The sequence below is a fragment of the Morone saxatilis genome, unplaced genomic scaffold, assembly GCF_004916995.1.
Source record: "Morone saxatilis isolate NCDOM2014 unplaced genomic scaffold, NCSU_SB_2.0 Contig5, whole genome shotgun sequence".
NCBI classification, from domain to species: Eukaryota; Metazoa; Chordata; class Actinopteri; family Moronidae; genus Morone; species Morone saxatilis.
The window spans coordinates 15549969-15570053 of NW_023340095.1; the positions used below are offsets into that span (position 1 = coordinate 15549969).

The following is a 20085-nucleotide window of genomic DNA, read 5'->3' on the forward strand; positions in this document are numbered from 1 at the left end:
ATAAATTACATTATTTGCTTGAATGTTAATAAATAATTATAGATAATTTACAGGCAATTACATTACAGAAAAAGAAGTATACATATAAGTCCATGAAACCTACCTGAGATAGCAATAACCTGTTAGCACGTGATACCTTAAACCAGGGTAATTCCTGATCTAAGCTGGTCACGTAGCATTTGCTCGACACAGTGGTTTTCCTGTCAGCAACTGACAGGAGCCCCAAAACAAGCCCCTGGCTTTGTCTAACATCAGTATCAAAATTGACATTCTTTTTCCCAAGACGTAAAAAAAAAAACTTGGCTCAAGCTGAGTGTAAATCCTGAGGAAGGCCATAATTTAGGGCTAAATGAAGCCCACACAGACAGTCTAACATTCAATAGTCACAGTGTGGAAGAACAGTGGCTCCCAATTACTCCCGTCAGGATATGACAAGTGATTCATGAATCATTTAGAGGACTTACAAAGAGTCTCCAACTTATTTCACATTTTGTGAACCTGACGGATACTGCTCAGCAGATAAACTATCATCATACATATACTCCAGGTATAACAGACACATCCACCCACACTTCACTTCTTTAGGGGGTGTCTGGGCTCTGCAGGACACATTCATGTTCCAGATATGATAACACAAAATATACACCAATATGGGGGGGTTTGGGGCACTTCTAATCTATGTAACTATGGTTGATAATTTATTTCATGGATTCTTTCTGCGACATCTCTTGCTCTTGTATGATGTTGTGGGCTCACTTCCCTCTGTCATCTCTACTATCTTATCACATCTGCATCAGCTTAAACATGATTACACCCAGTGCGAGTCATTGATACAGTGTAGTATAGCTCAGGTGCAGTGTTCTATAGTTTTTTGTGATCCTATTGTTAGAACATACACTTTCTTTTCGTACTATTCGGATCACTCTTCTCTTGCCTCCTTCCTGTCCACTCTTTTTTGGCATTCCGCACACTCACACCTCCACCCACTCCTTCCCCTCTGCACTGCCGCACCTCTCCATAACTTCATTTAAACTGTTCTCATGCGTTTGGGTCCACCCTTTGAATTAAACCGAACTATAAGGTCATAAGTCTATCAGAAAAGAGGAGTAATGAGTTATACATGAAAGACACATGAATGAAACCAAATAAATAGAATTAATTAAAAGGAATGTAATAAATGTTCATAAATAGCTGTATATGTTGTTTTATTTATATATTCTATTTGATTTACCCTTGTATTTATTTTATGAATTTGATTATCTTTTTCTAGTGTGTAAGTGTGAAGGAACCCATAAAACTGTCGTTGGTTATACAACCTTGTGTTATATAATATATGATAATGAATTTCCTTGATTATTACTTGGTTTAAGGTTAGGGAAACGATCTTCATCGTGACAAATACATTAGTTGTTTGTATGGTTTAGGCCTTAACTAAAACTAAACTACTGTTTTAGGGTAAAGAATACTGACATGGTTAAAAGTAAGAAACACTGGCTAACTGGTATTAGGGCATGACATTACTGTCACCGATCCCTGTTCTTTTTTTACTGCAATATAAGAGTCACAGTAATTCCTAATTTGGTGCAAAATACGTGAATATTGTCTTTAAGCTGTTTGAACAAACATCCAGGAGTATTTAGTGGAGAGCCAAATTTTTTGATTGAACCAAGGTTATGATAAAAAAGCAGCAATGCCAAATAAATGCAGTTCCTTAATAAGGTGACTGATAAGAGATAATATTGGTTTTACTAGCTTTGAGCTCTTGATCTCCTCAAACACACTGTTGGGTTGGTCAGATTAGTCAGACGAATGTCTTTATTAACTGGAGCCTGATGTGGTGACTGCTCTGTGACTTCCACACTAAAACAAGCTACAAAATCCTGAAAAAAAAATACCAGAACAGAAAGCCCTTGGAAATGTACAAAATAGATTTGTGTGCCAAATTGTAGCACTGTACTGTGTTAAGTGTGGGTGAAAAGGAAACATTGCAGGGGAGAGTTTCGGTCCAGAGAGTGAAAGCAACATCATGCAGCGTGTTGCCTGAAACAAAGCCCAAAACTGTTTTCTTGTTATCTTGTTTACACTAAATGATTTAATTGTGTTATATACAAATGCAAAAATCAAGAATTAAAATGACAGAATTAATTCAAAAGCAACAGAAGCCACAATTAACTTTGGATCATATAAAAATTAACAACTTAAGACACTGGTTCAGTGCCTATAACAATATTCCCACCCTACCACAACCCTTTCAAGGTTTTACTGTTTTAATAGTCGTGAGGTCACCTTAATATCTTTAAGTGTCATCAAATTTGTTGTTTGATGACGTATCGTTCTTCAGTCCATAATAACAGTACACACTACATCATCAACATTTACCACATTATATCTCTCTGACAGTAGTTGATGGTTTATAGTGTGAAACAAAAATCAGCACAGCCATAATCTGCAGACAAACTCACCTAGACCAGAGGTGAAGATGAAATAGGCCAAGTAAAAAGGAGGGGCCATTTCAGAAAAGCAGGAATTCGACCCCTGTCTTTACTTTCACTTTGATGTCTCACATAGCCTATAAACAGTTTAACTGTCGTCCTTTCTGATATAATATGTCGAAAAGCTTCTGGGTTGTTATAATTCCTTGAACCTGTTTGCATTAAACAAAACTCTTGGAAGAACCTCTGAAAGTTAACCGCAAACATCGATAAACTCCCAGAGCGAAAGTAACTGTCCACTCTGTCCAAAGAGGAAAAAAATGTACCGGAGAGCTCCCGGTCTTGTGATTTTCAAACTAATTGTTCAAAACCTGATCATTGTTTAATAGGTAAACCTACATATCAACATAACCTAACAATGACCTTTAACAGATCAGTCCATAATGTTTGGAATGTGCGAACAGAAGTAAAGTAGGCAGATATCTCAAAACTGTATAGATGTACACAAGTACTACTAGTTACCGGTAGTTACTTTCTACCACTGTTCAGTATTGAGGTGGCCACATAAACAAACACAAACATTTTTTCACCACATAAACCTCGTTCCTATACTTGTCACCTTATAGCAGTACTTTAATTTGAAAAACTATACCGGAAGCAAGCACTGGTTTATGGGCTCAACGCCAGATTCAGTTTGACAGATGTGTGAGCTAGAGAGAAAGGTATGCTACCTTTCAAGGTCTTCTTTTCCTTTCACATTTTATTTATTTATTTTTATTTGTATGTATATTTTACTATTGCTTTGTCAATGTGAACGTCTGTTTCAAATGCCAATAAAGCTAATAAATAATACAGTAGCTGTGTGTCTCATAAAGACAGTATGATGAGTGATTAGTTTGACTCAAATGTAAAACACACCCTCTACTGTTATCACCCTGTTTTTACACTGTTAGCACCCTGAACCCTGTGAGTCAGATGTTGAGATAAAGACAAACTGTGTGAATAAAAAACACCAGGTGCTTTGGTTTGGTTCCTCAATGAAAGTCACACATAGTGTTGTTGTGCATATTTTTAGTTATAAATATGCATATATTTATTTGATCCAAATATTGCTCTTTTCTGTTTCCATTTCATTACTTACTATGTTTTTGTCATCTTTATCTTAACCATTCTTAACTGTAAAAAGCCATAAAACAATGTATTTCTTGGTATCAAACGTCTTAAATAGTCTTATATATACTGTAGTTTTTAATTCATTCATTTATATCAGTATAAAATCAAGTTTCAAGAATTGCTGCTGTAATATAACATTATACTGCTAAAGGAGTGATTGACACCTAGTAGTTGATTGTTCCCTTTTCTGTCACTTTATTTCCCCTTTCAGCCATTCTCTCAACATCAGAAATGTCCTGTTCACAGAAGCCTGTGTCACTGGCTCTCAGCAGGTGTTACTCTGTGTATGTGTGTGTAGGACTTCATCAGTGTCACACTGCCGTGGTGCGACACTCCCATAGGTAGAACACACTCCTCCGTCAACACCCCACGGCCAACGTCCCAGCACATCACTGTGGAAATGACTTGGTTCTTGTTATCCCGCCCCGGAGTGATGAAAAGTTTGTTGTTACAGGCAGCAGAGAATTGAACAGTAACCATATTAAGGTTAATAAGTATGTGTGTCACCATTTCTCACAAAAGACACCAGACACAGATGACCACATTCTTGAAAAACAATTATCTGATCAAGTTTTGAAAGAATGAAACTTTTATATAATCTTAAATAGGTCTTTAGCTCCTATACTTATAGGCAAAGTTAGTGATACTATAATATAAAAAATACTCCAATATAAATAAATATCCTGCATTGAAAATGTGATTTAAGTACAAAAGGCTTCTTAGTCAAATATTCTTCAAATATCAAAAGCAAAAGAACTCTTAATGCACCAAAATGCGCCCTGTGAGTTTTATACCATTATATATTATAGGCTATTATTGGATGTTTTGAGGTAATGGTACTTATAACTATTTAATAAGCTCATATGTCTGTAAAGCTTATCTGCAAAGTAACTAAAGTAACTAAAGGTGCCAAATAAATGTGGTAAGACATTTCCCTGAATTGTAATAGAGGTAAAAAAGAAGCATGGATGTGAAGTACAAATACTTAAAAGTTATGTGAGTAAATGGTCTACTGCCAACTTACCAACTATATAGATGCAGTTCTTGAATGTGACTGCATTAGTGCATTTGGTTTCGATGGGAATGGGAGCCCGCAGTTCCCAGCTGTCTGTCCCAGGTTCCCAGCACTGGACCTGATCAGTTGCCAGCTTTCCATTGGGCCCACCACCAATCACATAGATCCATTTGTCAAAGCTTGCAGCAGCAAAGGAGCTCACACCTACTGCGAGAGGTGTCACCTGCAATTACAGCCAAAAGGGCATCAAACAGTACAGTAATGAAGTACAGCCAGACAGGAGTGGTGGTAAATGTGTGAGGTATATGGTTTAACAGTGCACGTTATGGAGTGTCAGATGTACAGTATTTAACAGTAATGAACACAATAATAGTTGTAATTGTAATTAACAAGGTTATTATGGGGCCCAATAAACATATTTCAAAATGCAGTCTTTTATTTCATAAATTATTTCAATTAGTTTGAGTTTTAATGATTCCTTCAGTTATTCAACAAATTGTAGGGTCATTTATATAGTTCACACAATTTGTTCCTGATTATTATTTTATTTTGAATGAGGGGTTTATAGTCTCTGAGGACAAATGATCTTTTAGTTTGGTTTACATCTATCTAATAGACATGTCCCCAAATTAGGACTCATATGGAGTTGTGTTTCTGGCTGCCTGATAAATTAAAGTTCAAAATTAATTCTTCTTTTAGCCCTGTTTTGGTCTTCACCAATTTCTGAGAGAAGCATCTGGCTCTTTAGCTGCTAAATTTTCCACTATGTTCACCAGCAATAGTTGCATACTGTGTCTGCTGCTGGACGGATAGCTTACAGTGTTTTTTTAGAGTGGAAACAAGGCTGATGAGAGCAGTGAGAAGGAATCAAAAGTGAAGTTGTGGGCTGGAAAGCCAAAACAATGAACTGAAAGACGCTTTGTAGAGCTGAGGGGAACTGCAGAGTCAGGTGATAACCCTCTGTGGATTTCTCACCACAAGCGACACCTTTCACATAGTGTTATTTTAAATTAATTAATTTCGGCTGCTTCAAGGTACATTTAGTGTAAAGTTACACAACAGCTCCACATAAATATATTATTCTTGTATGTTTACCTGTGTCCAGCGATTGTGAAAAGGATCATAGGCCTCAACGCTAGCAAGTCTCTGAACACCATCAAATCCACCCAGTGCGTACACCTTCCCCCCATGAACTGCCATCTTGTGTCTCCAGCGCCCAGTTGTCAGCACCTCGATCTGGATCCACTTGTCTAGGGCGCCATTATATTTCCAGACATCATGCTGTGTCTCTTTACCTCCTGCAACAACAGGATTATTAGTCACCCGCTGTACAGACCAGCTTTCATCCCAAAACACTGCTGTGTCACTGAATCATTACTAATATGACTGTATCTGTTCTACATTGGGCTGCCCACTTCTCATTCTAATCAAAAACATGAACTTTCACAGTGATGCTGAACAATAAAGCACCTAAAAAACTACAACCGTTACTGCAGATGATCTCACGTCTTCCTGTTGTTTTAGTTCAGTTGTACACTATGGATTTACTGATTAAAACAGCATCACATTTAAATAAGTACCCAACATTTACAACAGTGAACAGCTGTTCACATGATGAAGATGCAAGAAAAAATAGTAAGCGATGAGAGGATTTACACAATAACTTGGCAGATAGGCTACACAGTGAGTACAGTTTCACTTTCATCTTGACTGTAGAGGGTCGCCTACACATAACACAGTAAGCCTTTTACGGAAAAAACATGAATACATGACTTCTCTCACCAGATATGTACACTTCATTGCGGAAGGTGATGCAGGCAAACTCCACCCATTTTCTGTTTTGGGATTCGTCCTCCATCTCTGTGATTGGCAGCCTGGCAACCTCTAGCCTGCTGCGTCTGAGAGGGTCCAAACAGGTGACAGTGGAAATGAAGCGTTCATCTTTAGTGCAGCCTCCAATTATCAGGAACACCTCTGATAGAAAGTGTTTCTCGCGGGGTTTGGTTCTTTCAGAGACCACCTGTAAACATGTTATACATACATAAAGCACAATAAACTATAAAAGCATGAAATATAGCAGTCATTTTATCACACAATGAGGTAGGCACAAAGTCAGGGGTGTGGGACTTGGGGTGGGTGGTTATGCAGGGCCCTCAAACCTACTAGAAAGGTCCAGAATTTATTTCTTTGTCTCAGTGCATAAATTATAGACAAATAGTCTATACATTTTGGCACAGTTGGCAGAGGTGGGAAGCACAAAGTACAATACTTTGCTATACAGTATTTATGGTACAGTTTAGGATTAAGTGGCTTTGAGCTGTGTAGTTCCAGAACGCAACTCCCTTGCTTCACCCTCCCCTTCCACGTGAGAAGGAAAAACTACAGTGGACACAAAACACGGAAAAACACAAACACCCCTATCTAAAGCCCATGTTTGGTTTGTCTCTTCTGAGCTACTAACATGATGGCTCAGCATTATGGACTCGTCTGTAGATGAAAAAAGGCTCATTCAAGGTAACAAAAACATAATAATTCCTCTTTTCTGGTAATTATAAACGAATACCAATATGAGTTGTTCATATTATATTCCATTTATGCCAATAGATCCTCCTAAATGTTACAAACTGGACCTTTAAGTAGTTTTTTCAGGGTATCTGTACTTTACTTGAGTATTTATTTTTCAGACAACTTTTTACTTTTACACTTTTATATAATTTATACTCCTTACATTACTTAGGCACACCTTCCTAACATCATGACACATCAAGACCAAGAGAGTACTTTTTACTTTGATACTTAGAGTACATCTCAGAGTCTGTACGTTTACTAGAGTAAATAAGTTGAATCAGTACTTTTTTTTACTGGGGGTGTTTTTTTACACAAACATCTTTATATCTTCTTCTTATATTTTCTAATGCCAAACCTAAATGTTGGATAAAGCATTTTGTAAAATAACATCATCAACAACACTTTAGGTCCTCCCTGTATACTGACCTCCCTGCCAGACAGGTGATAGGTTCGGGCTTCTTGCAACAAAGGAAAAGCCTCACTGCAGCCGCGAATCAGTTCATCCGACTCCACTTTTTCTACAAAATATGCAGGCTCCAGCAGTGGCAGTCGAACATGTGAAAGCAACCTGGCCAGTAAAGGGTATCGTTCATCCTGTTGGGCCCTCACCCATCGCATGAGTGCCTCAAAAACACACTCCTCACACTTCACGTCAAGTTTGTCACACTGCAGGACATTCTCTAGCGAGTCTGCTGGCAGATCCAGGAAGTCCTGCTGCTGGACCACCTCGGAGAAGTGAGAGGTGATGTAGTCCTGAGCCCCGGTCTTCAGGGCCGGTAGAGCGTGGCTTTCAGCAAGATTGAGGATCCCAATGCAACTCTCTAGATGCAGGGACTTGTTCAGAAAGCCAGCACATGCATCCACCACACGCAGGAACTATAAGAGACAGCATAGGAATCAGGCCACTATCACTTTTAAGTTGGAAACTGAGTTAGCACTGCACAAAGACAGAGTTTCTCAATATTCTCAATAATGAATACTAACCCCAACCCATTAATAAGAAGATAAAGCTGCATGATTTCTTAGAGTGCTGAGCTGTAGCCCTACCAGAATTTCAAAAGTATGCAAAGGTAAAATTGACAAGACAACATGAAAAACACAAAAATTGTGCCATACAAGCTTGAGAATTCTTGCCATAAGCCTGAACAATGAGCAGAATTATATTTTTTGTATGCTCCTCCTCCCTGTACACAAATTATAATCAGACTGTATTTCTAACCTCAACCCTGAAATCAGCCTGTTGAAGAAGTGATGCCAGGAACCTTTTACCTTCATAATCTAAAACTTAAATTGCTTGTCACAAAAATAGAGGTATACAAACATCTGCCTCCTCCGTTGGCACAGCTGTGTAGTTAATTTAAGCCTGTATGGAAAACTGATCCTGAGTGTAAACAACTGGGCTACTTTCACTTCCCTTTTACAGCAACTTGTCTCTTAACCAGTAAAACGTCTGTTCCACTGAGAGGGGGAAAACAACTGTCTAAAGTTAGAAGAACAGAACACTTGGGAGGATTTTAAATGTAGGTTAGTTGTACACTACAGCAGGGTCATAACACTAATATTATTATTAGAATTATCACTGTAATAGACCCTGTCTGTCTGAATGTAAACAAATGAATGATTTTCTACATTTATTGACATTTTTGCTGCTAATTCTGTATGATGCAGTAAAAGTCTTGTATTGTAAATGTAAGTATTATCAGCAAAATGTAATTATAATTAAATCACACTGAATTAAAATGCCTTGAATATCAAGGATACCGAGGCTGTTGTGAGTCTAATTCTGGGAGTTTATGCTTTTACTTTCACTAAGGAATCGCACAATGTAACAAATCAGATTAAAAAATTTACCAAGCTATAACTCAACTTTCTTAACTGGTTCTTTTATGTTTTGAGGACATGAGCAATTTATGCAATGTTTGCTTTAGGGTTAGGTCTTTGAAGTTTGTACTTTACATAAAAGACATTTAAAAAAAAAAAAACTTTTTATAATTACAGTCCAAAACAAATATTTGCAAATTTGCAGAACTTTTTGTCTTTACTGGCAATCAATTGGTAATGCAAATGATAGCTGCCGACAATGTGCTCCAGATTTAAAAGGAACCGTGTATCAGATGATGATTATGCAAAGTAAAAAAACTCAAATATCCTCTTTAACTTTATTGTCATTTTACCTGAAATTGACTGGCAGCTTCTAGTATTCTCTGGACATTTGAGTGTGTAAGGATGGCTCGGCTGGTGTAGGTATACTCCAGGAGAGAGCGCATCGTCCCACTGTCCAACCCCTTTATTTCCACACGCTCCTCATGACTCTCCTTCAGACCACTGCAAAACATCGCCCTACGGAGAAGAACTTTAATTCAGTAAAACCAGCAGTGCCATAACTATGGAGTTTGACAATGCTAGATGAATTCTTACCTGAAGTAGTGACTGGCAGCTGCGAGAATGGCTCTGTGACAAGGGAAGTCATGTCCCTGAACACACAGCACCACATCAGTCAGTTCCCTGTTCACTCGTAGGGTTTCCATGCCTCTCTGCAGCTCCAAAGGTAGACCTCCATCCTCCCAACGTAACTCACTCGAGCCTGTCAGGTTCTCTGTCTCCTCATCTGGGCTGGAGTCATCTTCAAGAAGCGGCAAGGGACAGTCTGTAGTCCTCTCCAGTGAGGCACTCATCTTGTACACCAGAACCTCTTCACAAACTCACTCTTCTCTGAACAGCGTGCAGCTACTTCAGGTGCACCTGCACTAGCAGAAAGGCCCTTGTGGTTTATGCGTGCAGTTGTATCGCGCTGAGATGTGGATTTGTTTTTTCCTGTCCTCTTCATACTTCCTATTCCTGTTCTGAGAGGAACATACGTATGTAGCAATGCTTGTTGCTAGACACTTCCTCTTCTTGTCTCTTGTTCTGCTGTTCCCCTAAGTTACTCAATTTTCCTCTTTACTCAGAACCGCAGTCGCCAGGGCTCCTTCGCCCAGACCACACCAAATAGAGAACACTACAAAAATAACACTGTTATCTGCTTGGGATGAAAGTGTATTTAATGTGTTTAATCTTGAATACATTTTTAAATACTGTATGTTGTTGTGAGGCCATAAATGTGCTACCAACATGAACTCACTTCTTGTTTAGTCTTACAACACTCCACCATTCCGGCACCTAAGTGGGATAAAACTGATCGTAATCACAGGATAGTGGCTTGTGATCGGCAGGTGGCCTGTTTGATCCCCATACCAGCAGGATGAACCCGGGCAGGGTGAGGGAGAGAGCAGGTTTAGCCTTTCCCCTGTTATCACAAGTGAGTTGCTTCTGCATGAGGCCCTTAATCCCCAAATGCAGTGGTTCCCAGCCTTTGTGGCTTATGAACCTTTGAAGTGAATGAGTGTTGACGAGTGACTCATTTGCACAGGTTGCATATGTCTTTGCGTTGCAATCGGATTCTCAGATTGTTGAATTTTAAAAGTTTTTAAAGGCCTGAAGAGGTAAAAGTATCCAGTCAAAGATAAAAGAAAAGCTTTGTAGCAGTTTTTTATTTCTTATTTACCTGCTATAATCTATTTTTACTTTTACCACTAAATTGCTTTAGATGACTTAAATCACTATAACAGAATTATACAGCTACATCCTTAATGTTTTGTCTATCATTGCATTATTTCTATTATTACAACATACTTTTATTATATATATAATTGTATTGTTTTTGTGCATTGTGTTTTACTGTGTATTTTATAGTATTATTATCACATATATTGGATTTATTATTCATACTTATACCAATATTATTATATTATTATAGTTCACACGTAGCTGCCATAGTTGTACTGTTTCTGGATTTCTTCTGCACAAATATTTTCACATTATTATCACACATTATCCTTTTTTTCCCCTCCTAAGTTTCCCCTCATCTTATCTTTCTCTGCCAATCAATGGAAAAACAAAAAGAGAATACAATTTGACCCAGCTCTGTCCTCAAACACAGAGACGTTCTCCCTTGTCCTCTATCTCTGCTTCAAATTCCCCAGCATTTATTTACACAATGAAAGCAATAGCTCAGACCATGTGAAAGTGAAAGTCACAGCTGTAGCAGACGTGTATGCTTTAATCTCCTCCACTGGGTGTCACTATTGCCTCATTTGTTTTAAACACCAGTCACACTCAAACGTAAACGAGCCCTAACTTCTATACTGTTTCAGTGTTTGCCGTAATAGCTCGGACTTGGTATTAAGTGATATTGTAATTAATGACCCTTGTTAATCGTGTAAATGCTCAGTCGAATTCTGGAAAAGCGAAAGTTACACATATTTTATGCTGAAATGAAAAATACAATGGATGGTGTAGTTCGTTCCAAGGGCAAAAACTTTTAGACACGGAGATGTGTCGCTCTGTGAAGATGTCGATAGAGTGCATCACCAGACAAAAGCAGAAACCACCGCAGAATATCACTTCACTTCAACAGTTAATGATTGCACATGAACCCAAACGAGGACAGTGTCATTATTCCGACCTGAATTCCGACATGGATCGATGTCAAACCCCAACCACCTGCACATGTATATTTTTGACACATATGTGGTAATGATAAAATATAGGTACAGTAGGTCTATAGTAAGCTGCGACCGTGTGAAGAAAATATTACAGACTTCCTCTTGGCTATCTACAGGAAGCAACCACTTCAATATCTGTGCAAGAGCAGAGACAGCTTTGCACACAGTGAGGCTGACTAAGGGCTCGGTCTCAACTGGTGTGAACACTGCGTAACTTCTGAAGCCGGTTCAGGATGAGCTGTTCCCTGCTATCCTTTTGGGGGGCCAATTTGCTCCTGTGTCTGGGGCTATTTCTGCAGTATGGTAAGTAGAACATTTAATTCCTGCAGTTGAATTGGATTCTGTTGAGTGATCATGCTGAGGGAAAACATGGTAGAATATTAGATACTTATTTTGTAAAATAGATATTCCTTCTTTTAAAGAGCAAGAACAGGAAAGTCATTTTAAAGAAAGCAGGTAACTAAAAAACAAGAGACATGGTGTCGTTGGTCGTGTCAATATGTCCATCTTGAATATACCACTACTAAAAAACAGGTAATAAGAAACACTAATAGTATATATACAGCCTATTAAGCTAAATGTATCTGGAAATAATTAAAATATTCTGCTTTTGGTAACTTTTTTTATACCCTCATCTCATTTGATCTCAATCTCATTTGGAAAAGACTGAAAAAGTTGATATTTATTGCAATGTGCATAACAACTTGAAGGCTACATAGTTTTGCTTTACATATTATACAATCTGACACAAAGGTTAGACCCTGAAGTGTAGCATCCTTATAAAACCTAACTCATCCTTTAAGTTGCAGCATTCAACTGACTTCAGAATCTGGGGTTTTGTGTGTTCCTCATTCAGGAGAAGCCAGAGTGCTCACAGAAGCACAAGCTGGGCCTCTGTATCGGGTGGTGGGCTACCCGCTCTTCATTTCCTGCAATGTGAGCGGCTTTGCCAATGCCGATGCTAAACAAGAGTTTGAGTACCGTATCACAAAGCCTGCAAATCCAAGCTTTGAGATCAACATCATCAGTACCGCTGACCAAACCTTCGGCTATGCCATGTATTCACCCCGCGTGAGGGGGAAGGAAATAACTCTGACACACATGTCTTCAACCTCAGTCATCTTTAAGATAGACAGCCTACTAAAAAGTGATGAAGGGGAGTTTGACTGTACTGCAATCAACTCAGAAAGTCATTATGATGGAACCTACAGTGCAAAGACAACAGTGAAAGGTAATTGGTCACCATTCTACTTTTGAGTTTTCAATGTAACTGCATCTGTGTATTGTAAGACGGCAAATGTATAACTTTCGTGTCTTTCTGTCTGTTTCTGATGTGTTGCCATAGTAATTGACAACTCCTTAAGTGTTTCATCAACTGCCTCTGCCTCACTGAGCTATAATGAGGGTGATGCTCTCACTTTGACATGCCAAGCCTCCAGCAACACCGTCCAGCACACCCATCTGTCTCTTGCCTGGTTTCTCCATAAAGACGGCGAGGACGAAGCTCAACCTATCATTTCTCTGAACAGAGATTTCACACTGAGCCCAGGCGGGGAGTTTAAAGGGCGTTACCAAAAAGGACTCATAAGGTTAGATAAAATTGGAGAGGCCACATATAAGCTAAAGATGGCTCAGCTGGAGCTGTCAGACCAAGGCAGGATCTACTGCCAGGCTCAGGAGTGGATCCAGGATCCTGATCGGTCCTGGTACTCTATCGTAAAGAAGGCTGCAGAGAAAAGTACCCTGACTGTGAAAGCCAGAGGTGAGAAGTAGTTCATTTAATTGATTTTATCTATACCCAGCACATCACTATGGGTTAACACATTTATCTTTGCTCTTCCTCCACACAGTTTCTGTGGCTTCTTGACAGGATGTATGTGTCTGTGTTTGTCTCACTGTTCTTATTTTTTTTTACCTTGGGCAGAGGTGGTGACAGACACGTCGTCTCTGGTGGTGAGAATCTTAGCACAGCCGACAACCCTGCAGGAGGGGCAGGAGCTATCGCTGTCCTGCACCATAGACGCACAGGACCTGGAGGAAAAGTTCTTCTCTGTAGCCTGGCTCAAGGAAAGCGTTGAGTTGGCCCGCATCGGCCCTTCAGGCATTCTGTCTGTGGGGCCCGAGTACAGCGTGCGAGCAAAAGAAGGAGAGCTCAGGGCAGCCCGGACAGGGGGCAGAGATTACCGTCTCATATTGCAGCCTGTCAGAACCGAGGACCAGGGAGAGTATATCTGTAGAGCATGGCCTCAGGAAAGAGGCCCGGATGGTGCCTTTACACAGGGAGCAGCCCAGGACTCCAGCTCCCAGGTAGTCAGCATCTCAGCCACAGGTCAGCAATTGAGCCCATCCAGACACACAGATATGTATCTGCGGTTTAAATTTATCATCTGTATGATTTAGCCTGCATTTTAAGTTTTATCTTTTTAATTGTATGTGTTTTAATTGATGCTGGTAAATACTGAGTGTAAAAATTATAATGTTGTTATTTATAGTAATAAGATAATATTATTTATAAATATGTTATTGTTTTCTATTATTATCCTCTCAAACACACTCATACCATCTGTCTGTTTCTCTATCTCATCACAGAAAGTGGGCTCTCACTCAGAATGGATAAGCGCGATGTGAGCGTTAATGAAGGTGACGGGCTGAAGCTCACCTGTCAAGTGCATGGGGTCAACGGTCAGCTCTCTGTCACCTGGCAACACAAAGCAACATCCTCATCAACGGCCATGTTCACTAATGTCATCAATCTGAGTCAGGAGGGTGTCATGGATAAAGCGGCAGAGTTCATGAGTCGCAAAGTGAAGGCAACGCGTCCCACTATTGGCAACTTCACCCTTGAGCTTGATGAGGTCACACCTTCTGATGCAGGTGTCTACCAGTGTACTGTGTCTGAATGGAAAATCAATAGCAAGACCAACAGCCAGTCACAGACTGCTGCTGTGACAGTGACTTCTGCAGGTAAGATATGTCTCTGTCTGTCTGTGTAATGTCTGTGCAAATTACTCAAAGTCTCAAAGACACAGCAGGTTCCTCTTTTAATGTAGATGGTTTGATGACGCTCAAGAAAAGGTTTCACCATATCTGAAACTTCTATTGGAAAACACACTTTTTTCATTTTTTCCCAAAACAGTGGCAAAGCTTAGGATATGGATGTTGGTCAGTCTGTCTGTCTGTACATCCATCCAGCAGGTTAGTCCAGAGTGAGATATCTGCACAACTGCTGCCCATATTGCCATGACATTTAGGGCAGATATTTATGGTTCTGAGATAACTATATTTATAATGTTTTGACCCTTTTGATCTTTGCTGTAGTACCATCAGGCCAAAACTTTGCATGCAAGAAATGTCAAAATCTAATAGGGTCGAGTACATTCTTGCTGATGAACGTTTTCCATTTTAGCACTGCATGGTCTCCCCTGTTGTGCCACCTCAGGTCATAATTTTAAGTTTTCACTCAAGACATTTCAAAACACAGTGGGTAGATTTGCACAATCATGCTTCCAAGAGGAAAATTGTTTTTGATTTTAATCAGCACAAACTTTGCACTTTGAGCCAGGCTCAAACGAGTAAAGCTCTTAAAAAATGAAATCTTCAGGATGTTTTTTCTTCTGAATAATTAATATTGCGGTGTTCACTTCCAGGGTTTTAAGACTTGAAGTTTTGTTAACATGCATTTGTTGAAATGACACAAATGTATAGACTTTGGAGTGCCTCACTGCTTATATTTGCATATAATGAGGAAAAACTGATGAAGTGTTAAGACTACTTAATCCTTTAGGTTTTATGTTTTATGTGAAGACAAGTATGTTGACATAGATATTTAATGAATTAACCTTTTCTTGTTTTAAAGAAGGAAATGATATTGAGAGCTGACATGCAAAAGACAATACGTGTGACAATAAGTGGAGAGACAGTCCTTTGGAAATGTCATTTACTCACATCTCTTTTTTACTTTGAACACTCATGGTCACATGATGATTGTACAATCGCCAGCTTCTCCTTTCTTACACACAATTGCTGACTATTTTGGATTTGCTTCACAGATGTATTTTTGAAAGTATCTCTTGTAAGTCGCAGCAGCACGGTGACTGTGGGAGGAAATTTGGAGTTGATGTGCCGCGTCAAAGGGCCACATGTACCAATAACAGTGACTTGGAGCCTGCAGCGTGGTTCCTCCCTAGATAGCATCCTGACAATTAACTCTGATGGTACCATCAGCTGGTCTGGAGACCAGCGCCGGTACCAGCTGAAAGTACAGAGCGCACAGAATCAAGTTGTTTATTATCTTCTCATCAACGGTGCGAGCCACAGTGAGGCAGGAAGCTACCTATGTAGTGTGTCTGCCTTCTTGGAGAATATATACAAGCGGCTACCTCTATCCAACCCGGTGGCTGTTAACGTGCTGAACCCAGGTACTAAGATTTGTAGGGCTACTTGCCATCTTTGTAGCAATTTTGAATGAAAGCTGCACTGTGCATTCCATTCATGTTTTTTCTCACTATATATGACTTAACTTTCTCTCCTTCTCCTAGTGAGCGAGCTCACTCTGACCTGCCCCCCCACCTTGACAAGTAATACCAACACTAACATAGAAATAAAATGTCAGATTTCAAATCCCTCTGCATCCTCTCGCTATGCTGTCACCTGGCAGCTCCAGCAACAGGCAGAAAATAAGACCATTATAAGCTCGAACCGGGATGCCCTCATAACAATTGAACATATAGAGTCGAGCCAAAGACAGCGAATCAACATGAAGCGCAGTGAGGGACCTAGTTATGAGTTGAATATTTGGCAAGCTCAGATTTCAGACAGAGGCACATACATATGTGAGGTGGTGGAGTGGCTACAAGACCCTCGTGGTGATTGGATTCAGCTCTCAACAGTGTCCAAATCTACAACGGTAACAGTTATTGAGCCTGGTAAGTTTGTTTATCTTCAATTAGCTCACTGTAGATTTCCACAGATTTATATTAAGCACTCAACATATGTTATCAACATGTGTCCGATACCATTTTAAAGGCTGTGAAAACGTATTTTCCCAACAAGTTTATTATTACTTTAAGTGATGAGGCCCTACATAATTATTCTATGTTCAAGGTCATACAGTTTTTGTTATTTATTTTCTGGCTGATTTTAAGTGGCTAAGGCTCAGTTAGAAAAATGTGATGTCATGTATTCCTCTGCACCAATTGCAAGAGTTAAGCAACATTTGAATCAAACGGTGCAGACAGTTTTCAGCACTGGCAATTAATTCTGATCAAACAGCAACCACACAGCCATGAAAAAGCAAATTACTTTTTGAGTAGAAAACTTTTGCTCTGTCTGTAAATAATCAATCAATCAATTTCTTTTCTGGTGCCGTATTCACAAAGGGTCTTATCATATAATCAGGAGTTCACCTAAATGGCACCAAGAGTTTCATCTTAAGACCAATTTAGTAAAGTGCTGAGAGCAACTATTAGTAAGGAACTTAGAGGACACCTAAACTAAGAGAAAGCAGTGGGTCAACCCCATCACAACAGATGACATCATGTTTCATGAATTAACCAATCTGCTATGTCTAAAGTGATTGGTTGAAAAGTGACCAGTCTGTCTTAGTGAACGTGAAATTAAATGCTCATCCGTACAAAGGTTGCTTTAACTTGTTAGAGAGCTGACGAGAGCTTATGAACTGGCCACCATCAAAATAGGGTTCATTATCATCATTCTGTTTTTACAAAACACTCACACTGTGTGACATATTACCTGCAGCACATTAGTGTGGAGTCCTCTTGACTAACTTAAATTTCTAGCTTTATACTGTAACCTTCGATGCTAAAAGCCTTTGCAAATTACTATTTGCCTCATTTAAGGGTCTTAAAGTTGGGACTGTTGTGTGAATATGGTCCCTGAACTTTAACTTTAAACAAGAATTATTTGACAAAATAGCAAAATAGCACTCAGCAAAAGTAATTTCTTTTCTTTTCTCTGGCCACTCTCATTCCCCAGCCAATGACCTTCGTTTAGATAAGAAAGAGCAATCGTTGATGGCCATGGAGGGAGACGAGGTGGAACTCAAATGTAATATCTCAGGTGCACCCAGTCCTTCTTTTTTCTACAAAGTCGTTTGGCTCTACACTGGGAACAGTTCTTCAGTCACAAATGTCCTGTTGGAGCTTGATCACACGGGCCTACTGAGTTACCCAAAGAACCAGGGGCTCAGTGACCTGCAGGGGCGACTTTGTCTCTTCAGACCCTCTCAGAGCAGCTTCTACTTAAGGATTCAAAGAGCCCATGAGGGGGATAGTGGGACATACAAGTGTCAAGTGGAGCAGTACCAGCTGGATACTAAAGGTCACTGGCAGCAAAAGGCCTCAGAAAGCGCTGGCCCCATCACACTGACTGTAAATGTTGCAGGTATGATCACATCTTTTAGAGCACTCTGTAGGCAGCTTTATGAATGGTTAAAATGGGTGATATAATTTGACATTTTTGGAAATAAAATTAAATAAATAACGTTAATAAAAAGTTAGACAAGAAGATTGATACCACTCACATGTCTGTATGGTAACACAGTTACTGAAACACATCTGACTTGGCTTTGTACAAAGGTTTGGATGGTTGCCCAGTTGCCATGTCTACCATGAAATGGGACTATTAACATATCTTGTTTTTTTAATTTTGTGGTAAGCTAAGACAACGGCTGCTTGCAGTAGTTACAGTACAGACAAAAGAGTGGTATCAATCTTCTCATTTAACTCTCCGTCAAACATATTTCCCAAAATGTTGCAATATTCCCTTTATATTTGCATCAGGTAGTGTTGTCATATTACCATAAATATGATTTTGTTCATGTTTGCCTGCAGGCATTTGTCAGGCTTCAACCACACAGACTGTTTCTCAGACAAATAACCACTTCTCTAATTGTGCTGTCCTATTTTTGTTCTAGTGGTTTTATGCACTTTATTTCTCTACTTTGTTATGTACATCTTTCTTATTTGTTCTGCTCTTTTAATCTTATTTTGTTGTGCAGGCTATTTTGTGCGTTTTGCAAAAGGTGTACCTAGGAATTTAATTTAGAGAAACATTGATTGGTTTGCCTTGTTAAATTAGTTGAATAAAATGTCTCTTTCTACCTGTGTGTTTTTTTTTACAGAAAAACAGCTGTCCATTGTAAAGGAAGAAATTAAGCTGAATGCCAGCACATCCCAGGGTTTTACTATTCCCTGTCATATCATCAAACATTCTAGCAGTGCGTCTGAGTTCCAGGTCATGTGGTTTTGGCAGAAAGAGACAGAAACTAAACAGCGCCCCATATTCACAGTTTACAGAAACTCCACCCTACAAGACAAGTTTGGGAATGGTGATAAACTAAGATTTAGCCACCCTTTGCCCAACCAGTTCAGCCTTACAGTCTTAAATCCAGGTCCTGAAGATAGTGGGGTATATTTCTGTGAGGTAGAAGAGTGGCTCCCATCTCTGTCTCATGGGTGGAGGAAAGCTGCCGTGGAAAAGTCGGGATATTTGACTGTTAATGTCTATGCAGATGGTAAGTACATCTTAACTTGATTAGCAGTTTCTCTCAGCAAATATCTGTGGTTGAAGATCATGTTAAAAAATGTGTATGTTGACACAAGGAACACATTTCTTTGTCTTCTTCTTTGCATGTTAAAGCTGTCTCTGAGCCACAATGCAAGTCGGGTACCTTTATAGGGATTATCGTAGCAATTGTCATCGGCGCACTTTTGGTCATAATCATACTGGTGCTGAAGAAGAGCAAGGGAGGAAAGAAGTCAAAGGAATCTCTGTGGACAGAGCAACACCTTCTGAACACCAAACCCAATGCAGCTGATTGAACCTCATTACATATTTTTTATGTGCACTGTAATAAATGCAATAATGTTTTAAAAAGTTCCACAGTACATATTTTTAATACAGTTTTTATTTAAACATTCTATAATTCTTATTTGAATGAATCTGTTGATAATGTTCCATAAAACAATTGTTTAAATGTTTTACTGTGCAGCTGGGAATGATTTTGCCTTTATAAATAAATAAAATTAATTAAACCCTTGAAATTAAACAGGCACTTTTCATTTTGCAGCTAAACCTTATTTACATAATCACCAGCTTCTTACTGCCTGCAATGGACAGTTGAGATAGGCAGCAGATCAACTTTTTGGCTTTACACCTACAAACCAACATACCCTCACTGACAGATTCCTTTTTATGTAGCAACATACCAGGCAGTGTGATACTATGTCTTTGATGGGGAGAAGTCAAAGCAGAGCATATCTTGGGGAGCAGTTAAGCACGAAATGTGGTAAGATGTGAAACTTTTCTCTGTAACTAACACAGCGGTGAATCA

The 20085-nt window shown here is 39.3% G+C and overlaps 2 protein-coding genes across 2 annotated transcripts in view; one reads left to right on the plus strand and one right to left on the minus strand.

The window, feature by feature from the left end:
- The window catches only part of klhl6 (kelch-like family member 6), a 14845-nt gene extending 4848 nt beyond the window's left edge, over window positions 1-9997 (minus strand). Inside the window, 8 exon segments of the mRNA XM_035677274.1 lie at window positions 1439-1442; window positions 2287-4151; window positions 4619-4843; window positions 5716-5918; window positions 6403-6640; window positions 7615-8064; window positions 9363-9528; window positions 9607-9997. Of these exon segments, the coding sequence (XP_035533167.1) occupies window positions 3861-4151; window positions 4619-4843; window positions 5716-5918; window positions 6403-6640; window positions 7615-8064; window positions 9363-9528; window positions 9607-9863 (1830 nt within the window). The 5' untranslated portion in view covers window positions 9864-9997 and the 3' untranslated portion in view covers window positions 1439-1442; window positions 2287-3860.
- A 1682-nt stretch (window positions 9998-11679) lies between these two features.
- Window positions 11680-19851, plus strand: LOC118338897 (immunoglobulin superfamily member 3). The gene is made up of 10 exons (XM_035676349.1): window positions 11680-12035; window positions 12589-12963; window positions 13078-13494; window positions 13657-14061; window positions 14322-14696; window positions 15782-16150; window positions 16271-16657; window positions 17727-18134; window positions 18874-19266; window positions 19392-19851. The coding sequence occupies exons 1-10, from the start codon at window positions 11966-11968 to the stop codon at window positions 19571-19573; spliced, it is 3381 nt and encodes a 1126-aa protein (XP_035532242.1). The 5' UTR covers window positions 11680-11965; the 3' UTR covers window positions 19574-19851.
- The last annotated feature ends 234 nt before the right edge of the window (window positions 19852-20085 follow it).